The sequence below is a fragment of the Heterocephalus glaber genome, unplaced genomic scaffold (assembly GCF_053883595.1).
Source record: "Heterocephalus glaber isolate CG9 unplaced genomic scaffold, H.glaber_assembly_v1.0 deba00001600, whole genome shotgun sequence".
Classification (NCBI taxonomy): domain Eukaryota; kingdom Metazoa; phylum Chordata; class Mammalia; order Rodentia; family Bathyergidae; genus Heterocephalus; species Heterocephalus glaber.
Genome location: NW_028258372.1, coordinates 14,073,753 through 14,093,923, shown reverse-complemented (window position 1 = coordinate 14,093,923; position 20,171 = coordinate 14,073,753). Strand labels below are relative to the sequence as shown.

The following is a 20,171-nucleotide window of genomic DNA, read 5'->3' as shown; positions in this document are numbered from 1 at the left end:
TTTGGGTCTTCTATAGAGTATCATATTGTCAGCAAATAATGACAGTTTAACTTCTTCTTTTCCTATCTTTATTCCTTTTATTTCTTTCTCTTTCCTAATTGCTGTGGCTAATGTTTGCAGAAGTATATTGCACAGGAGTGGTGATAGTGGGCATCCTTGTCTTGTTCCTGATTTTAGTGTGAAAGTTTTCAGTTTTTGACCATTTAGTATGATATTGGCTGTTGGTTTTTCATAGATAGCCTTAATCAGGTTAAGATCAAGACCTTCTATTCCAATTTTCTGTAGGGTTTTTATCATGAATGAGTGCTGGATTTTGTCAAATGCCTTTTCTGCATCTATTGAGATGATCATAAGGTTTTTGTCTTTGACTCTGTTAATGTGGTGTATTACATTTATTGATTTACGAATATTTACCATCCTTGCATCCCTGGGATAAATCCAACTCTGTCAGGGTGTATGATCTTCTTGATGACCCTCTGTATTCTGTTTGCCAGTACCTTGTTGAGGATTTTTGCATCTTTGTTCATTAGGGAGATTGGTCCCTTTCAGTTTCCTTGATGAGTTTAAATAGTAGTGGTGATAGTTCTTCTTTAAATGTCTTGTAGAATTCAGCAGTGAAGCCATCCGGACCTGGGCTTTTCTTTGTTGGTAAATATTTTATTACATTTTCAGTTTCACTCATTGTAATTGGGGTGCTTAGAATTTCTATGTCTTCTTCATTTAACTTTGGCAATTCGTATGTGTCTAGGAATCTGCACATTTCTTCTGTGTTTTCCATTTTATTGGAGTAGAGGTTCTCGAAGTAGGTATTGATGATCCCCTGGATTTCTGTTGGATCTGTTGTGACTTCACCTTTTTCATTCTTAATTGCATGTATTTGTGCCTTTTCTTTCCTTTTTTGATAAGGTTGGGGAAAGGTTTATCGATTTTATTTATTCTTTTAAAAAAAACCAACTCTTTGATTCATTGATTTTTTTTTGTATTGTTCTCTTGGTCTCCATTGCATTGATTTCTGCCCTGATCTTTATAATTTCCTCTCTTGTACGAGCTTTGGATTTGTTATGCTCTTCTTTTTCTAGGAGCTTGAGGTTCTGCATTAGGTTATTTTTCTGAGTTTTCTCTGTTTTCCTAATATGGGCATTCACTGCTGTGAATTTCCTGTGTAGAACTGCTTTCATTGTGTCCTATAGATTCCTGTATGTTGTACTGGCATTTTCATTTAATTATAGAAACTGTTTAATTTCTTCTTTAATTACTTCTGTGACCCATTGGTTGTTCAAGAGGGTGTTATTCGGCTTCCATGTGTTTGTTGGGGTTTTGCGGTTTCTTATGTTATTGATCTCCAATTTTATTGCACTATGATCTGATAATATACAGGGGGTAACTTCATTTCTTTTACATTTACTTAGAAATGTCCTATGAGCTAGCATGTGGTCTATTCTGGAGAATGAACCATGTGCAGCTGAAAAGAATGTGTATTCCGATTTTGTGGGGTGGAATACTCTGTAAACATCTATTAAGTCCATTTTTTCAATATCTTGGTTCAGTTCTAGAATTTCCTTGTTAACTTTTTGTCTAGATGGCCTGTCTATTTGTGATAGTGGGGTATTGAGGTCCCCCACTACAATTCTGTTAGTGTTTATTTGGCTTTTCATGTCTATTAATATTTGTTTTGTATACTTGGGGGCATTCGTATTTGGTGCATATATATTTAGGATTGTCATCTCTTCCTCTTGGATTCCCTTCACAGGGATGTAGTGACCATCTTTGTCTCTCTTAATTAGTTTTGGTTTGAAATCTACTTTGTTTGCAAATAAGATCGCTACCCCTGCTTTCTTCTGGGTTCCTGTGGCATGGAGAACTGTTTTCTATCCTTTTACTTTCACTCTATGAGTTTCTTTTTGAGTTAGGTGTGTTTCTTGTATACAGCATATTGTTCCATTTTCCTTTTTAATCCATTCTGCCAATCTATTTCTTTTGATTGGTGAATTGAGGCCATTAACATTGAGGGTTATAATTAATACATATTGATTTATCCTTGTCATGATGTTTTACTTTTGTTGGCTCTTTTATTTCTTATTTTTTCTCCCTTTCCCTTTAGTGTCTTATCTTGCCTGGTGGCTTCCCTCTGTTGGGCCTCATGGAGTTGTGGCCTTCGTTGCTTTCTTCTAGGATATTGTTTAGAATTGCTTGTCGTGCTGGTTTGTTGTTCATGAAATTTCTCAGGTGTTCTTTGTCATAGAAGTATCTAATTTCCCCATCGATTTTGAAAGATAATTTTCCAGGATACAACAGTCTAGGTTGGAAGTTATTTTCTTCTAGTGCTTGAAATACTTCACTCCAGGCTCTTCTTGATTTGAGGGTTTGTGTTGAGAAGTCTGCTGTGATTCTGATGGGTTTTCCTTTGTAGGTGATTTGTTTCTTTAACTGCTTGTAGGATTTTTGTTCATTAGGTTTCTCGGATGTTGACTATTATATGTCTAGATGTAGATTTTTTTTGATTGTGGCTAGTTGGAGTTCTGTATGCCTCACTTATCTGTACGTCCAATTCTCTACTTCTTTCTGGGAAGTTTTCCACTATTCTGTGAACAGTTTTTTTATGTCAGTTGTGCTTTCTCCTGTTTTTTCATGGACTCCTATCAGTCTTATGTTATTCTTCTTTGCATCGTCTAGCAGTTGTTGGATTGATTTCTCGTGATCCCTTACTACTTTTAAGAAATCTCTATTTTCATGGTTTCTAATTGCGATCCTGTCTTCTATATCTGATGTTCTATCTTCAGATTCCCTTAATCTGCTGTGGATACTTTCAGTGGAGTTTTTGATCTCCTGAATATCTGTTTGAATCTGTTTCATGGATTCCATTTCCTTATTATGTTGGGTGACCATGGTTTCCATTTCTTTCTTATGCAGGGTATTCATGGTTTCCAGCATGTTTCCAAGCTCATCTATTTTTTTATCTGTTTCTGTTCTAGATCCTCTAATCATGTCTTTCACTCTGCTCACCATCTCTGTAGATATCTGGGAGATTATTTCTGCTTTGAATTTTTCTAGAGCCTCATTCATCTGTTTTGTTACTTCCTGTGCTATCAGTTCAGGGTATCCAGGTGGTTGGTTATGGGACTTTTCCATCTCCTTTTCCCCAGGATTTACCCTTGGTGGAGTGGAAGTCTGAGTTTGTGCCTTGCTTAAATGTCTTCTCATTTTTTGTTTTTGGTACTGTCCTTGGTTTGACTCCTGGGTTGATAGTTTGAAATTACTTATTGTAGGTATCTTTGTTGCTTGTAATTAGAACCCTTATGGAATAATTGCTGCTCAGAAGTGTCTTCCAGATATAGCTGGTCTTTAAGTTTTGAGTCTCTAATAACTCTAAAGCTATCTCATTTTCCTTATGCTAAGAAGGTTCATTGACTAGATCAATAACACCTTACCCCAAGTGATACGATCAGCAACACCATTGCATCAAGTACATCTTCGAAAATGACGTTTTGTGGTAGTTATTAATCTATCACCTTTAGCTGTGTGAATTAAATCAAGATCGAGGACCAACCCAACATATAATGAATAAACTCTTCAGTATAACAACTTTACCCTTTGGGATGGGGAATTAGAAGGGCTAGGGGAGGGAGGAACAGATGGGAAGAAGGATAGGGGAAGGTTAGCAGTGTGGCCAGAGGACACAGGTGAGAAAGAAAAAGAGAATAATAGGAAAATAAAGAACTCCGAATGAGGACCAAAACGGGACAAAAAGGGAGGATGAACAATGTGGGAGAGCATAAGAGTGAGTGTAAGAGAGAGAGAGAAAGGAAAGAGAAAAGAGAGAAGAAAAGAAAAACAAAAAGAGAGAAAAACAAATATTTGCAAAGGGTAGGAAAACAACTAAAGAGGAGCAAAGGAAAAGAAAAGAGAAAAAAACCCAAACTAATAATACTAATTTTGGGAATGAAAAATAACAATGAAGATGAAGGGCCTCTTTCAGGGTATGTCTCTGCTGTCAAAATAGACAGCGTGGGTAGCAGTGTGCAGATGTAAGTCAGTGAGTCTCAGTAAGCTAGTCGCAGACCCGTGAGATTTAGGCAGATTTCTGGCTGCAAGTCCCAAGTTGAGCTCCCTGTCCTGTAGGGTTGAACTCTGCAGAGTTGTATTGCAGGTTCCAGCTGCCCTTCCCCTGAAGATAGTCCCGGTCCTGAAGGGAGGTGAAGATGACTCCAACTTACCCAGTACAGTGGTCTGGTGGTCCGCTGTCCTCTGCGTCTTTGTAGTGTGGAACCAGGTGGCTGTACAGAGAGGAGGCCAGAGGAGTGGGGGGGATATATATCCAGCAGGCTGATTCGGCATGTTCCGCGTGACTCTCGACCTAGGTCTGGAGCGGGCTGAGGGCTGATTTAGCGTGTTCTGCGTGACTCCTCACTCCACTTTTTATAAGGTCACTAGTCACATTCATGGGGGCTCTGTCCTTTTAATCACCTCCCAAGGCAGTATAGCATTAACATTAACATTGATGGGGGCACAAATACTCAAACCATACCACCAATTCTGTTATTGGTACATATTTTTCCATATTATCTCTTTGATATAGTCTGCTACTGATTGGATATTGTACAACAGGCATTCTAGTGAACACTTTATATATATCTTATTAATAACTACAGTGAGTCTAATGTAAATATCTCAGTTATACAAATGAGGAAAGAGGATTAGATTAAGCTGCCTGCTAAAAAGGCACAAACATATAGGTGTGGCATACCTGGTTACATACATGGTTAGTTTCAGTCACTTCCTTTTTTCTAAAGTCAAAAAACCCTAACTTTTGGTGAAAAGAATGGCAGCTTTTTTGTCTTTACTTCACATGTTACTTGATAGTACTTTTTTGATATTACAACTTTTGGTATTAAAGGAATGCGTTCTACACACATAGTTTTGTTCTTTTTTTTTTTTTTAATAGAGCTGTATATGAAATGAACCTGTTTTCATTCAGACCAAAAACCTTAATTCATTTTTGTTTGATATACAACACTTAATCCATCAGCAAACCATGGCTCTACCTTCAAAATATGTCTACAATCTGATGAATTACCACCACCTGTCTGCTACTATCCTCAGCCTCTCTAGCATCATTTCTCACTTGATTGTAGTAGCTTCAGTTACTGTTTCTACTTTTGCTTCCAATAGTGTCTCAGCCTATCAGGCGAAGTGGTTCATTCTTGATCAAGTCATGTCACTCCTTTGTTCTAAATCCTCCAATTAATTCCTGTTTTACTCACTTGTAAAAGCCAAAATCCTTAACATTTTGAGTTTTTGAGGCGGCTCCTACTACCTTTCTAGCTTTGCCTTGTAGTGTTCTCCCACTTGCTTGCACTTACTTTTTTCTGTACTGGGTTGCTTATCCTCTAGATTTCCATGTAGATCATTTCCTCACTATCTTGAAATTTACTGAAATGTGGACTTCTCATTGGGCTTCCCTGACTACCACAAATAAAATTGCAGCCTGTTTCCGAACTTGTGCCTTCCCATCTCTCTTCCTTACTTTTTTCCTGTAGCATTTATCACTACCTAACCTTACTAAATAAAGTCCTTATTTTATTAGCTGCATTTTCTATTAGGTCGTATCATGATGGTTTTAAATCTGTTTTATTCCCATACATAACATTTTAACAGATTTATAAAGGAAAGCAGAGAATTGTTTATGGTAAATTTGTTGGTGTTAAGACTTGGATTTTTTTCCCTTTTAAGTTCTCCAGGTAATCATGGAGATCTGGGATCTAAGGCTTTTATATACTGTACTCTTGTGCAGGAGTTACCTTTAATAACTTTATCTGATCAGGGGTACAGTTGGGCCTGAAATCTAGTTTATATTTTGCTAAGACTTATTCTTTCTTTAAGAGAGCCAGCCTGTCTGCCTGCCTGCCTACCTGCCTACCTCCCTCCCTTTTATTTTTTTATTTTAAGATGGGGTCTTGCTAAGTCACTTAGTTTCTAGACTGGGCTAGAACTTGTTCCCAGACTGCTGAGCTTATAGGCTTATACCACTCTACTGACTGAGTGCCTGTTTCTAATTCCACACGGGTGCCAACTTATGGTATTGTGGTGGTACACCCAATTTAAGCCAGTGCCTTTTTTATTTGCATAAGGGTTGTGTGTCTTAGTACTGATGTATGTAAAAACATTCAAACACAAAAATAGTCCTTTCTCAAAATTCTACCAGTTAAATATGCATTGTATTCCATCACATAAATCTCGACATACTCAGTTAATTGGTTGGTTGGTTATTCCCTATCCCCCTCTCCCCCCAATATCTCAGTTGTCTTTCCTCTGGGTTTCATTGCAGCCATTATGTTCTCTTATATATTTTTTTCTCATTGTTTTGTAATCATCTTTAACATGTTTGACTCTGCCATTATATTTTTACCTCCCCACATTCTAGGATAATGTTTGTACTCAGGACATTTTTCTTGAATGAATGAGTGAATTTTTCTTTGCAATTTTAAGTGTTACTTTATCAGTAAGGATGGGATTTTTATGCCCATAACAAAAAATTGATGAACACAGGCTTAAGAAAGCAAGATTAGTTTTTCTTCTGAATTGAAAAGTTCAAAGGTAGGCAGTCCTGGGCTAATTTAGCTAATCAAGAATGTCATCAAGGAACCAGTATTCTGTCTTTATGGCTTATAGCTTTTGTCTTGATGGTTACAAGATGGCTGTTAGATCTAGACACTTGATTATAATTGGAGGAAGGAAGGAAAGGGAAGGAGGAAAGAAAATGTGTTTTTATAAGGCTTTACATTTTTCTTCTGTAGACTGTGTTCTGTTGTCTTAGGACTGATGCTGTCATTTCATTGTCCAGGGCTGTGTCATATGGCCACCCAAATTACAAAGAAGTTCTTGAATTTTGAACATTTTGCTTTTGTTCTTCTATAGGAAAACAAGAAAGAGGAGGATTAGAATTAGAATTTAACTCAAAATATCAAAAAACTGTATAGGGTAGTATTTTGAAAGATAGATCTGAATTTAAATTTTGGCTTTGTTACTTCCTCGTTTAATGACTTTGACAGCTTTATGTCTCAATTTTCTCATCAAATAGATCTAGTAATAAGTACCTGTCTCATTGTATTGTAGAAAGGATTAAATGAATTAATACATGTCATAGTGTGTTAGTTACTTTTCTCTCATTGTTGAGACCAAATACCTGACATCCAGAGTTAGAGGGGAAGGGTTTTATTTACAGTTTGTGGAAGTTTCAGTCCATAATCAGCTGGCTCCAAGGCAAGGACGGCAAACAGGTATTGCAGAGGAGAAACAGTTCATGGTGCCCACATGGTAGCAAAGGTAACAAAGAAAATAGTTCATGGTGGTGGAAGGCAAAAAAGCAGCAAGGGAGTTTAATAGTGTCTTTCTGCTCCTTTTATCTTATTCAGACTACCAGGATTAGGGGATGCCAAACCAGTCACTCATGGATAGTGGTTTAGTAATCACACGCCCTTAATCCTAGCATCACACACTCTGGATTCACCCACCTATGACTACATGAGGCACATTGGGAGGACATTTAGACCCAAAGATAGCACATAGGTTTAATGGATACAGTTTGTTCTTTTTAAAGTATTAGTTATTATTATTATTGCCATTACCTACAAGAACTGTTGAAACTAAACTTAGAAATTTATTACTCATACAGTTGGTTTTCTTTGGGATGGGAAAACATTTAGATTAAAACATGTCTATGTAAATGATTGTCAGTACAGGGTGGGGGTATGTGGAATAAGATGATAGAATTTCCTTATGCACTGTGAAAATTATGGACTGAGTTAAAGCATTTGAATCATTTAAATTGAACCATTGAATTAATTTTGGTATTTCATGGTCCTTGGGTAATTTTGAACAGATTGGCATTTTACCAATACTCCCTTAAAGTTGAGCTCAGTAGAAATTTTATCATTAATAGGTTAGAAAACTTAACTCTTAACTCTAAATTGATTTGATTTTATATTGTTAGTAACCTTTTCCACTTTGTAATTACTTTAAAAATTATCAATTATTTTCCATTTTCTTTTAGCCCCATCTGCTTTGATATGATTGAGGAAGCATACATGACGAAATGTGGCCACAGCTTTTGGTAAGATGATTTTATTCAGTGAATAGTCTTTCAACACTTTAAGTTAATGTGTAGATGTAGCCAGAGAAATAATGCTTTTTAAATCAACTTTATATTGTTTCCTTGATTAATATGTTTTACAGGGTTGCCAGTTCAAGATAGTAACATATGGTTGGTATATAATTTCTGTGTAGTACTGTGCTTAGATTTGTCATAGGTATTAAATATGGATTTAAAAACTTGGCAGTTTATTAATTGTTAACAAGAACTTTGCTGTTTTAGAAAATTAAGAACGATATGCATTCAGGATCAAGCATGAATCACTTGGGATAGGTGGTAAGCTCAGAAAAGCAAGCTTAGAAGAACATGGGGAAAAATTATAGAGATTAAAAAGTTCTGATTCTCTTTAATACATTGCTCACTGTTATCTGTTGATTGTATCATGTTACATTGATGTATTTACATATTTTAAATGTAGTAAAGTACATACAGTGTAGAATTTACATCCTTAACAACATTTCTGTTTGTTTGGTTTTGTTTTGCAGTACTGGGGATTGAACCCAGAGCGCCTTTGCCCTGAGCTTTATTTCTAGCCATTTGCTTGTTTGTGGAACTATTATTATTATTATTATTACTCTTTTTTTTCAGAATTAGGAATTGAACCCCTAAGTTACATCCCCACTGAGGTACATCCCCAGCCCTTAACTTGCAATAGGGTCTCCCTAAGTGACTGATTTGCCCAGGCGAGAGCTTGTACTCCTCCCTCTCTCCTGGACTGCTGTTGTGCACCACCACACCTGGCTCAGTCTTAACCTTTTCAATATGTACAGTTCAGTATTGTTGAGTATGTTCATTTGTTGAAAAATCTATGGCTAGGACTTTTTTCATCTTAGGAAATTGAAACAGTATAGTCATTAAAAACAACTTCCTGTTTTTCCTTCACTGTAGCTACTGGCAGCCAGCATTCTACTTTCTTTTATATGAATTTGGCAACTCCAGATACCTCATATAAGTTGAATTATACAATAATGCCTTTTTGGTTACTGACTTACTTAGCATGATGTCTTTTATGTTCATCTGTATTACAGTAGTATAGTTTAGAATTTCTTTCCTTTGTAAGACTAATATTCCACTGTGTGTATAGACCACATTTGTTTTTTTCCAGTCATCTCTCCACTAACAGTAGGGTTGCTCCCACCTGTTGGATCTTGTGAATAGTGCTGCTGTGAACATGGGTGTAAAATACCTCTTTTGGACCCCGCTTTCAATTCAAAATTGGAACTGCTGGATCATATGGAAATTTTGTTTTTAATTTTTTGAGGATCGACCATACTATTCCATAGTGGTTATGCCATTTTATTATTTCTTTATTTAGTCATATTGAGTTGTTTATTTTTGAGGCAGGATCTTAATATATAGTCCAGCTTGGCCTTGAACTCCTACATAGTCCAGCTCCCTGTGTAGTCTAGGCCAGCTTTGAGCATGCCATCTTCCTGCCTCAGTCTCCCCAAGTGCTGGGGTTACAGGAATATGCTGCTGTGCCTCCTAAGTGATAACATTTTATGTTCTCATCAACGGCACATAGGGGTTCCCATCTCTCCATATAACTTGCCGTATTTTTGTGTTGTTTTTCTTATTCCCCACCTTTTTTTTTGATAGCAGCCATCCCAGTGGGTTTGTAATTTGTGTATTCTTACTTCCTTTCTTTGCCTTTTTTGTTTTGCCCCACTTGCTATTGACGATTTATTACAAAGGATGTCTGAAAGGATACAAATGAAGAACCAGATGCAGAAATACATAGGGTAAGGTAGGTAGGAAAGGGTGTGGAGCTTTCGTGCTCTCTCCAGGCATGCCACCTTCCCCACACCTCCATGTGTTCAGAAAAGTGCAGCTCTCTGAACCCTGTCCTCTTGGGTTTTTAGAGGCTTCATTATATTGCCATGACTAATTAAATCACTGCCCACGGTTGAGCACCTGAACTTTTAGTCTCTTCCCCACTTCCTGGGAATGGAGGATGGGCTGAAAGTTCCAACCCTCTGGCTACCTGGTTGGTCCCCTGACTACCAGCCATCATGAGGCTGGCTACCAGGAGCTCCCAGGTATCAGGTATCGTCTCATTTTACTTACTTATTTTTTGATTGGTGATGGCACATCCTATTGTAATCTGTCATCTTCAGGATTTACCTATTCTCTTGGCATAAGAAGTTAGCCTTAGTCTTTCTATTGTATTCTAATAGTCTTTACATTCTAATTCTTACTAGAATTGGACCCATAATTTTATTGTGAAGTAGTAGTTGATATGTGTCAGGTTAATATCCTTTAGTCATGAAAGATACTGGCGTTAACACCAGTCTGTAAGTCCTTTAGTTTCACCTGAATCATGATTCATTAATAGGTATATCCATTTTGATGGTCATTTAAATGGTTCAGAATAAAAATAGCTCTCTCAGGTTGTATTCTTCACAAAAGCCAAATTGGAACAATGTATACTCTTGGCTTAAAAAACTTTTACTGTACAGAATGGTGTAATATGGAGTGCAAATCTTTCTCTCCTTGGTCTCTTTTCCCCATCTTCATGTGTTGTCACTTGTATAGGGTATTGTTTCAGAATTTTTTTGCCAGTTTTTAAAAAATGTTTTCTTGAGTAATTTTTATTTCTTTAGTGTTTCTTTGTATTGACGTTATTATGATTCATAGCTCACTTTATGCTCCATATTGCTAATGAAATTCTGGTTGTGTGGCTGACCCTCTTATGGTAATATATGAATGGTCTTGGTCTTTCAGCCTGATTGTTCAGTGGTCGTGTTCTGTTTTGTCCATAAATTGATCCAGCTCCTTGAGCATTCCGTAAAAATCCATGTACTACCAAAATTTTTGGATCTTGATTATTCTGGAAAATTAAGTCTAGTGGAGACTTTTTCACCCTTGGGACTGTTGAGATACTAGATCAGTTAATTCTTTGTTGGAATGATTGTCTTGAATCTTTTTTTTTTTTTTTTTTTTTGCCAGTTATTGAACTCAGGGCCTCGTGCTTGACAATTGGGTGCTGTGCCTCTGAGCTGCATCCTTGGCCCTGGAGTGATTGTCCTGTACATTGTAAATTGTTTATGTCACTGTCCTCTATCCAGTAGCAGCTCCCTCACCCTGTAGTGAAAACCAAAAATGTCTGCAAACATTGCCAGATATCCCTTGGGGGAGAAAATTGCCTGCAGTTGAGAAATGTTGATCTAAATCTAGCTCTTCATAAATCAGAACTTCTGTTGGTCTTTCTCCTCTCCATCATGTGCCTCCTTCCTTCATTCTCTCTCCCTACTCCTTCATTTCCTTTCTTTCATAGACTTAAAGTTTTGAAGTGCTAAACAGATTGTAAAGAGGGGTTTTTACTTATGTAGTTGTTCTCCTTTAACTTTTATGTCTACTGTAGTATTTTACAAAGGCACTGGATTAGTTCAGTAATCGCGTTTCACTGTGCTGTGAAATGTAATAAATTACTGGTTGACCTAAAAACTGGACAGGCTTTGCCTTTTCAGTGAATCCTATAATTGTAGTGATGTTTAGGTTATTGTTGAGAAACCCCAGTGGTGTTTTAAATACTCCCCCATTGGTCCAGGATTAGATCCTCATTACAATTTAAGTTATTATTGTGTTATGCCTTGATGCGAATGTATTTTAAAATACCTTCCCAAGGGCAGGGTTTCGTTGGATGGGGACCATAACATTTGGCAGGAGCTAATAAACTTGGAGGCAGTCCTAATGTGAAACTTGATATACTGTGAAACTTCTTTGCAGTTTTGTTTAAAGCAGAAGTTCATAATTATTTATCCTAATGTGTGAGGCCTCTATTTCTTTACCTATCTTCTAATTATAACATTGGCTGTTAAGTTAAAGCCAAGCAGTGTACAACTTCAAAACGCCATCCAGATTATTAGCGCCACACTGGAGTGGACCACATCAATAACGTACCTCTCATCCCACATGTTAGTACCTCTCATCCCCATGGTTAGTCTTTCTTTGTAGCAGGTTTGTGAAATATGGCAGGCACTTCTTTCAATATATTCCTTCCTACTTGAGAGCTCTTTCCCTCTTATATGGCCCTATTACCTGTAGCCTAAAACTAATGATTTATTAATTTAAAAAACTTGGCTTCTGTATAATAATAGAAATAAAATTGGCTCTTAATCTTAGCCTCTTTGATGCTTCTAGCTTGTCTCCTGCACCTTGCTTCTCAAACCCATGTCTGTCAGGTTCTGACTTTGGCTGCTTTACTTCATTACAAGTTAATTCTAGTCCTAACGTATAGGTGATCAGTCTGGGTGTCAGTATGTCTTTTGAGAGACTAGGCTAATTTGCCATCTTGTACTATGCCATTAATGTTTATACTTGGTTATTGTTTTTGATGACTAGTACTGATCTGTGTTCGTGTTCCTTCTTTTCCTGGAATTTTATGTTAACAGAGTTTTGTATATCTGCTTATCCTTGTGAAAAGACATTTATATTTTGTTGCTAGAAGCATAAATAATAGAAGAAACAATGTCTTATGAATCTATAGAGAAATATTCATTCTTTATGATTTAATATATACATTTGTTTACTTTTGTGGTACTGGGGATTCTTTTAATGGGTGAATAGAAGAGGGGTCGATAGTCACATACGTGATAATTACTAGTGAAGGTTTGCTCTGGGGGTGGTAGTGAGATAGTAGATTCTATCTATTAGCTTTCTCTTTCCTGAGACACAATACTTGGCATCTACAAGTTAAAAGAGAAGTTTAATTTGGCTCACTTTTTAAAGGGATTGAGTACATAGTAAGTTGAGTCCAAGGCAGAAGCATCGTAGTAAAAGAATATGATGAACAAAGCTGCTTAGTTTATGGCTGCTGGGAAAGAGAGCAGTGAAGCAGTGCTAGAGAGGAAAGGGCTAGGGACCAGTCATAAACCCAAAGAGCATAAAGTTTTGTACAGTGGTGTATAATTGATGTACTTGAATTCTGTAATATAGATGGGTATTACCAAGTTCAAAGCAAAAAAGTGACTTAAACTTTTGATTCTAATTCTTGTTGCCTGTGTCCCAGACTACTGGGGAGAGATACTATGGTAGTAAGTGTATTGATATGAGTTAGGATTAGGATCCCAAAGAAAGAAAAAGAAAATGTTTTCTTCTAGATTCTAGAATAATTTCTTATACATTGACAAACTTTCTGACTTAATTATTATTACTCTTTTTTGGGGGCACTGGGAATTGAATCTCTGAGTTATATCCCCACTGAGCTACATCCCCAGCCTTTAACATGTTCTTTTGCCATATTTCCTTTCCTCTAAATAGACTGTCCACGCTATGCTTCTCCTTTGTAATAAATATGAAAATAAAAACATTGAAAATGTTATTTTTGTCACTAAAATTTCCATGTAGGAAATTTTCAGTCAGATATAAAGCATATTCTATGATAATATGGTAATTCTAGCCTTGTCATAATTGTAAGTGGTGATGATACTGTTTCCAGAACCCTTGAAAGTCATTTGTAATAGATTTTTGAATGTGTTATGTGCCAGGCATTTACTCCAACCTTCAGACTCCAATACTGTGCCAAAGATCAGTGTTACTTAGATTCTTTGTACCTTTCTCCTTTTTACTTGTCTTGAAAGTAACAAATATGAAATGAGAAAGTAGTTGATATCTAGAACAGTGAAAACTTGTGGATTTATGGTACTTTAATTTGTTGATACGGTAGAAGAGGGTAGGTGAATACAAAAATCACCTTCAGTTTATAAAGCTGAAGTAAATTTATAGTAATATGGTTAAAGAATAAAAAGTTTGCTTTCTTTTTAGGAATGATTTCTAAATCACCCTTGCACTTTCTTAGGAATCAATTTTTTTCTGATTGTTTGAAGTAATATTTATTATAGAAACTTGAAGACATCTATAAAAAAGTCTTATAAAAAGACAAATACTGTTAACATTGTGAATATCTTCAGTTTATTTAGACTGTATGTCTATATATAGTTTTAGCAGATGTGAGGTTATATACTTACCCACTGTATTCTAGATTGCTAGTTTTCTCCAGCAGAGTAGTGATTATAATGGTATTTTTTCTCGTGTCATTTTGTTCCTTTTCTGTGATTTGGTTGAACAGTATTTAAAGAATTCATTTTAAGGTAAAATAAAGGTTAAACATTATAAAAGTATGACACGAAAGGCAAAATTTCCTGTAGTCACATATTCCATTGATAATTGTTAATAAGTTATTTTTATCTACATATATTAAAATATGATATTTATTGGTAGTATACCGTTGCATTGGATTAATATTTACAGATGTACATAGTTTTCTAGTATGTAACATGCTTCTATTTTAGTTTGCTATTTACATACAGATAACCCTGCCTTGAACAACCTTCTGCATGTATATTTCCTAAGGATAAATTCCTACAAGTAAAATCACTACTTTAAGGGCGAATACAAAATCTTTAGGGCTTTCATGCGGTGTGGCTTCTAGGAAAGTTGTGAAAGTTCCCGTTTTCTGTAAATAGTGTATAGCGTTCATAACTGTGTGTACTCCTTTAACTGACAGTATTATTTTTCCATTCTAGTTATTAAGAATTAGTGTGACTGTAATATTGAATCTTTTTTGGTTACTAGTGAAGGTGATGATTTTCTCATACTCATTGAGTAATTTTCGTCTTTGTTCAAATATTTGGTTTATCTTTTCAGTTTTGTTTGAATGAGCTCTTTGTATACTAAGAATATCAGCAGTCCAAGAACATGAATGTTTTGCTTAACCAAACCATAAGCAATTGCTTTTCTAGTGTCTGTGCTATACAAATTGTATAAACTTAGTCATTATATTTTATATCTAATAAGCTTGTTATACTGCTCACCCAGTAAATGCCATCCTGTTTATGATGTAAAAATATAAGCTGAAATAATTTGTTACTTTTTTTGAAAATGGAGGCTAGAAAACTAATTGACAGTATTTTGTAATTAGCTTGTTAATTTTTCATTGATTTAATTAAGCTTGTTTTATTTTTCCCTGCTACTAGCTACAAGTGTATTCATCAGAGTTTGGAGGACAATAATAGATGTCCCAAGTGTAACTATGTTGTGGACAATATTGACCATCTCTATCCTAATTTCTTGGGTGAGTCTTTGGAATTATTTTATGTTTTAAAAATATTCTTTCCCCCAAATATGTGCTAGTTTTTTTCAGAAAGCCTAGCTCATGCAGAAACAACTTTGTCTCTATTCACCAGGATGCTTTCCTTCTCTTGGTTATAGTGTAGACGTTTCATCAAAAAAGGAAAAGATAGCCGGGGATTTAGCTCAGTGGCACCACACCTGCCTCACAAGCACAAGGTCCTGAGTTCGATCCCTCGTACAAAAAAAAAAAAGGAAAAGATAAGACAAAAACTCACAGAGCCTTTAGGATCTTGCATAGGTGGCTGGCCAGGATGAGAGGCTTAAGGAGAATGCCAGAGGTTCAAAACACCTTTATGTCTCTGCAGCATTATGCATTCTGCTTTTGCTTCTAGGGCAAAAGTGAGAAGCAACAGAGGAGAGAGTTAATAGGGAGGGGGAAAATATATTTGGTGTATATTGAGGCAAAATGGGAGAGAAAAGTTGGATATGAGGATTTCTGAGTCGGAGAGGAGAGGCCCTGAAGTTGGAAGGCAGTTGAAAAATCAGAATTCAGGAAGGAAGGCATAGATAACAGAATTTTTGATTCAGAAATGGTAAGAATTGGAGAAGAGACATGAACCCTTAAATGTAAATGGTAAATGGCTGGAAGTAATATATAGTCAGAGGGTGTCATAAAAAAAATTCTACGTGTTGAATAGCCTAAGATATTGTGGAATACCTTTAGTCTGACTGCTTTGAGAATGAATAAAAAGCAAGATTGTCAGATATAGGTAGGCATGAAGTTGTTTCCTGTTGGATATGTATATCATAATTAACTCTTCGTTCTGAAGAGTGCTCATTAGGGTGTGATGACTACTTGTGTATTAGATACTGACCTGCTAGAAAATACTTAGCCTTCCATAGCATTTTCTCTCTCCTCCCTTTTCTTCCCTGCTCTCTGATGCATACAACATCTGCTCCTCTCCATCTCCTTTATTTTTGTAATCTTTCTTCTAAGTCTAAATGGCTCATTCCCAGTGAAGTGTTTACACCCCATACTCTTCATGACTAAAGGATATCAACCTGACACATATCAACTACTACTTCACAATAAAATTATGGGTCCAATTCTAGTAAGAATTAGAATGTAAAGACTGTTAGAATACAATAGAAAGACTAAGGCTAACTTCTTATGCCAAGAGAATAGGTAAATCCTGAAGATGACAGATTACAATAGGATGTGCCATCACCAATCAAAAAATAAGTAAGTAAAATGAGACGATACCTGATACCTGGGAGCTCCTGGTAGCCAGCCTCATGATGGCTGGTAGTCAGGGGACCAACCAGGTAGCCAGAGGGTTGGAACTTTCAGCCCATCCTCCATTCCCAGGAAGCGGGGAAGAGACTAAAAGTTCAGGTGCTCAACCGTGGGCAGTGATTTAATTAGTCATGGCAATATAATGAAGCCTCTAAAAACCCAAGAGGACAGGGTTCAGAGAGCTGCACTTTTCTGAACACATGGAGGTGTGGGGAAGGTGGCATGCCTGGAGAGAGCATGAAAGCTCCACACCCTTTCCTACCTACCTTACCCTATGTATTTCTGCATCTGGTTCTTCATTTGTATCCTTTCAGACATCCTTTGTAATAAATCGTCAATAGCAAGTGGGGCAAAACAAAAAAGGCAAAGAAAGGAAGTAAGAATACACAAATTACAAACCCATTGGGATGGCTGCTATCAAAAAAAAAGGCGGGGAATAAGAAAAACAACACAAAAATACGGCAAGTTATATGGAGAGATGGGAACCCCTGTGTTTTGCTGGTGAGAAAATAAAATGGTATAACCACTACAGAAACAGTATGGTGGTTCGTCAAAAAATTAAAAAACAAAATTTCCATTTGTTACAGCAATTCTCTTTTTCAGTATATATCCAAAACAATTAGAAGCAGGGTCCAAAAGAGGTATTTTACACCAATGTTCATAGCAGAATAGTTCACAGGAGCCAAGAAGTGGAAGCAACCCTCCTGTTTCTGGAGGGACAAATGGATAAAAAAAAATGTAGTATATATACATGCAGTTGAATATTTCTCACCCTTAAAAAGGAAGGGAACGTGCTACAGTACTCTGAAAACACGTTCAACATCCCCCAACACCGGCAGTTTCTCTTCTAGACTCCTCCTATAGGTCCTGCCCAGTCCGACCATCTCCCCTCTACCCTGTCTATATATATGTGTATGCGTGTGTGTGTGTGTGTGTGTGAATGTGTGTGTCTGTGTCTATTTGTCTGTGTCTTTCACTTTCACTGAGTCTCTGTGGTTTCTCTGTATATAAATTTTATAAATTAAATGTTTGTACTTTTGTAATGAATGTTGTTCTTACTAAAAGTATCACATGTGAAATACTTAAAATCTGAGTTTAGGAAAAAAACATTGCTAAAATACGTAAAGGCTTTCCTCCTGCCAGGCACTATTTTGTATGCTTTATGGTCATGAACTCTCTTAATCCTTTTGGCAGTCCTGTGAGATAGGTATTGCTCTTATTCAGGGGAGGAAACTGAGGCATACACAAGTTGAGTAAGTTGAGTAACATTATATAGCCAGTAAGTATTGGAATTGGGATTTGGTCTCAAGCAGCCTGGTTCAACAGTCCTATGCTTTATGCTGTGTTGCTGTTAAGACAGTTGATGGAATAGAGGGAGTCAGCAGTAGATAAGCATTTTTTGGTACTGAGTTTTTTTTTTCTCAGTCCTGTGCATAAGACTCCAGAGAAGTATAGTTGACTAATGTATAAACCATCTTTCAGATTTAAATCTCAGTTTTCATAACTGATCTTGGTTCCAAGTAAATGCCTAACTTCATTAGAATATGAAAGTGTTTGCTAAAAGTGATAATGTCAAGTTTGAAATCTCAGGACATGTCATAATCATTAGACTTAATCATTCAATAAATGATGGTTCCCGCTATACCTCAATGACTGAGACTGTACATTGGTGAATGAGATAGTTTGAGTCCGTAAATGCTTAAATATGTAGTATAAAAAAAAAGCTAAAAGCAAAGCATTGTCTTTTTTTTTTTTTTTGGTGCTTTTTTTGTTATTTTGGGATACAGTCTCACAGTGTCACTGACATTAGCCTTGAACTTGCTCCATAGCCCAGACTGGCCTCAAACTAGTGGTCCTCCTGCTATAGCCTCCTGAGTGAGTTATAGGCATGTGCCACCATGCCTGGCTCAAAATATTTTTAAAAATTAAATTTACAAAGTTGCAGAAAGGAATTGACCATATTGCTTTACTTATTTGTAAGTTATGGCATAGTTTTTAAAGGATATTTTTCTTACTTAATGTCTAATTTTGATGACTGATATATTGACAATTTGAATGTTAAGTCCATTGTATACCATCTGGTATTTTAAGAGATATTTTTTCTTTTTAAAATTTCAAAGTACAAAAGGAAAATGTTTCTTTGATGAAGAAATATACTAAATATACTAAAAAAAGAAATTGCTTTTTTATTCCCCAGATAAAGTTGTAGTTTGTAAAAGGGAAACAGTCTTGTTTGTCCGATAGCTACAGGAAAAATCTGATTTAGTAATTGAAAACTATAGTTTGGTAAATATAACTTTAAACATTTATATATAATACTGCATATCAGCAAGTGCATTTAAAAAAATTTTTTTTTTTTGCCTTGATTTGCCATAATTATTTTGCCGTTTAACTCTGGGGCCTTTTAAAAACTTGATTGTTCTTAAAGTATCATTGGCAAGAATCAAATGCAATGGTGTGTAAGATTTTTTTAGTGAAAATCAGTAGCACTTACAGCACTACAATTATTTTGCATTTTCACGATAGGCCCATAATTCTTATGTCTTGCTGCCAGGTAGCTCTGAACCATAGATAGTACATGCATGACTATCCCATCAGGCTGGATGGTTCAAGCCAATGGAAATGTGTTAAACCACAGTTCTTACTCACATGGTTGCTTCTGTAAATGAAATATTAATTTATTATTTCTGTTTATTTTTTATTTATTTATTTATTTATCTATTTATTTATTATTATTATTAATTTATTATTTCTGTTTATTCTCTGGATTATAACAACTTTGTGAAGTAATATGTTTCAGGCTCTTTAATGTCAGACTTCAGCTTGCCTACATTTCTAGCTTTAGTTCTTAGCTCCTAATAATCATTCACAAAATCACCCTGACTCTGTGCCTCTCCTGTATTTTATATCTTCTTATCTTCAGCTGTTTTATGACTTTGCTACACACAAACCCCCTTTTCTGAATTCTTTTCTGTTCATCTTTCTCCATACTAAATCTCTATGCATATTTGGCCCAGTTCTTATATTACCTATATATGAGTCCTCCTAGTTAATATTGTGTTTTGATTGATCCCTGGCCTAAGTACTTTGCAAATACTTGTACTTCATAAAATCTTTTTCAGTGATAGTACTGATTATCACATACAGTATTACAACTACTGTCTTGCTAGTTTTAGTTGTTTCGGGTCTTCGATTGCTCTGTTCATCTTTGAGACTTGGATCTTTAGTATATGTTTTTCCAAAATATTTGTAATTGTATTGTGGTATAGTGGAAAATAGTAGACAGTAGGGCTTGAATCCCACCTCTATCTTGTTCTGTATGTACGTATGTTTTTTATGCTCCCTGTTCTCTATAAATAGAGAGTAACCATAAGGTAATGTCAGTAAAGTACCAAACTAGCACAGCGCTCATTCCCCCTTTATCAGATTTTTGCTGTCATTTAATGTATTGATTATTAAAACAAAACTAAATAAAATCTAAATTAAAGAACACCCAGAAAAATACAGTGACATTGACATAAACATTATGTAGAAGAATTTTCAGAGCTAGTTAATTCAGTGGTTCAGTGTGATACTGTTCTATTCATTCTTTCATCCTCAGCATCTGACCTGATTCTTTGGCCAGCAGTACTCAAGATTGCAAGGTGACTA

The 20,171-nt window shown here is 36.0% G+C and overlaps 1 protein-coding gene across 6 annotated transcripts in view; it reads left to right on the top strand.

The window, feature by feature from the left end:
* The window catches only part of Cop1 (COP1 E3 ubiquitin ligase), a 201,676-nt gene that overhangs the window by 16,260 nt on the left and 165,245 nt on the right, over window positions 1–20,171 (top strand). For 4 of the 6 annotated variants that reach the window (XR_015444327.1, XM_087194140.1, XM_087194141.1 and 1 more), the window contains exons 2-4: window positions 8,051–8,110; window positions 15,127–15,224; window positions 16,835–16,981. Coding sequence is in view for 5 of the 6 variants with exons in the window: in XM_087194140.1 (XP_087050266.1) it covers window positions 8,051–8,110; window positions 15,127–15,224; window positions 16,835–16,981 (305 nt within the window). In the remaining variant the exon portion in view is untranslated. The remainder of the gene's footprint in view (window positions 1–8,050; window positions 8,111–15,126; window positions 15,225–16,834; window positions 16,982–20,171) is intronic. The other 2 variants (XM_013075379.3, XM_004853391.4) reach the window with 1 other exon arrangement.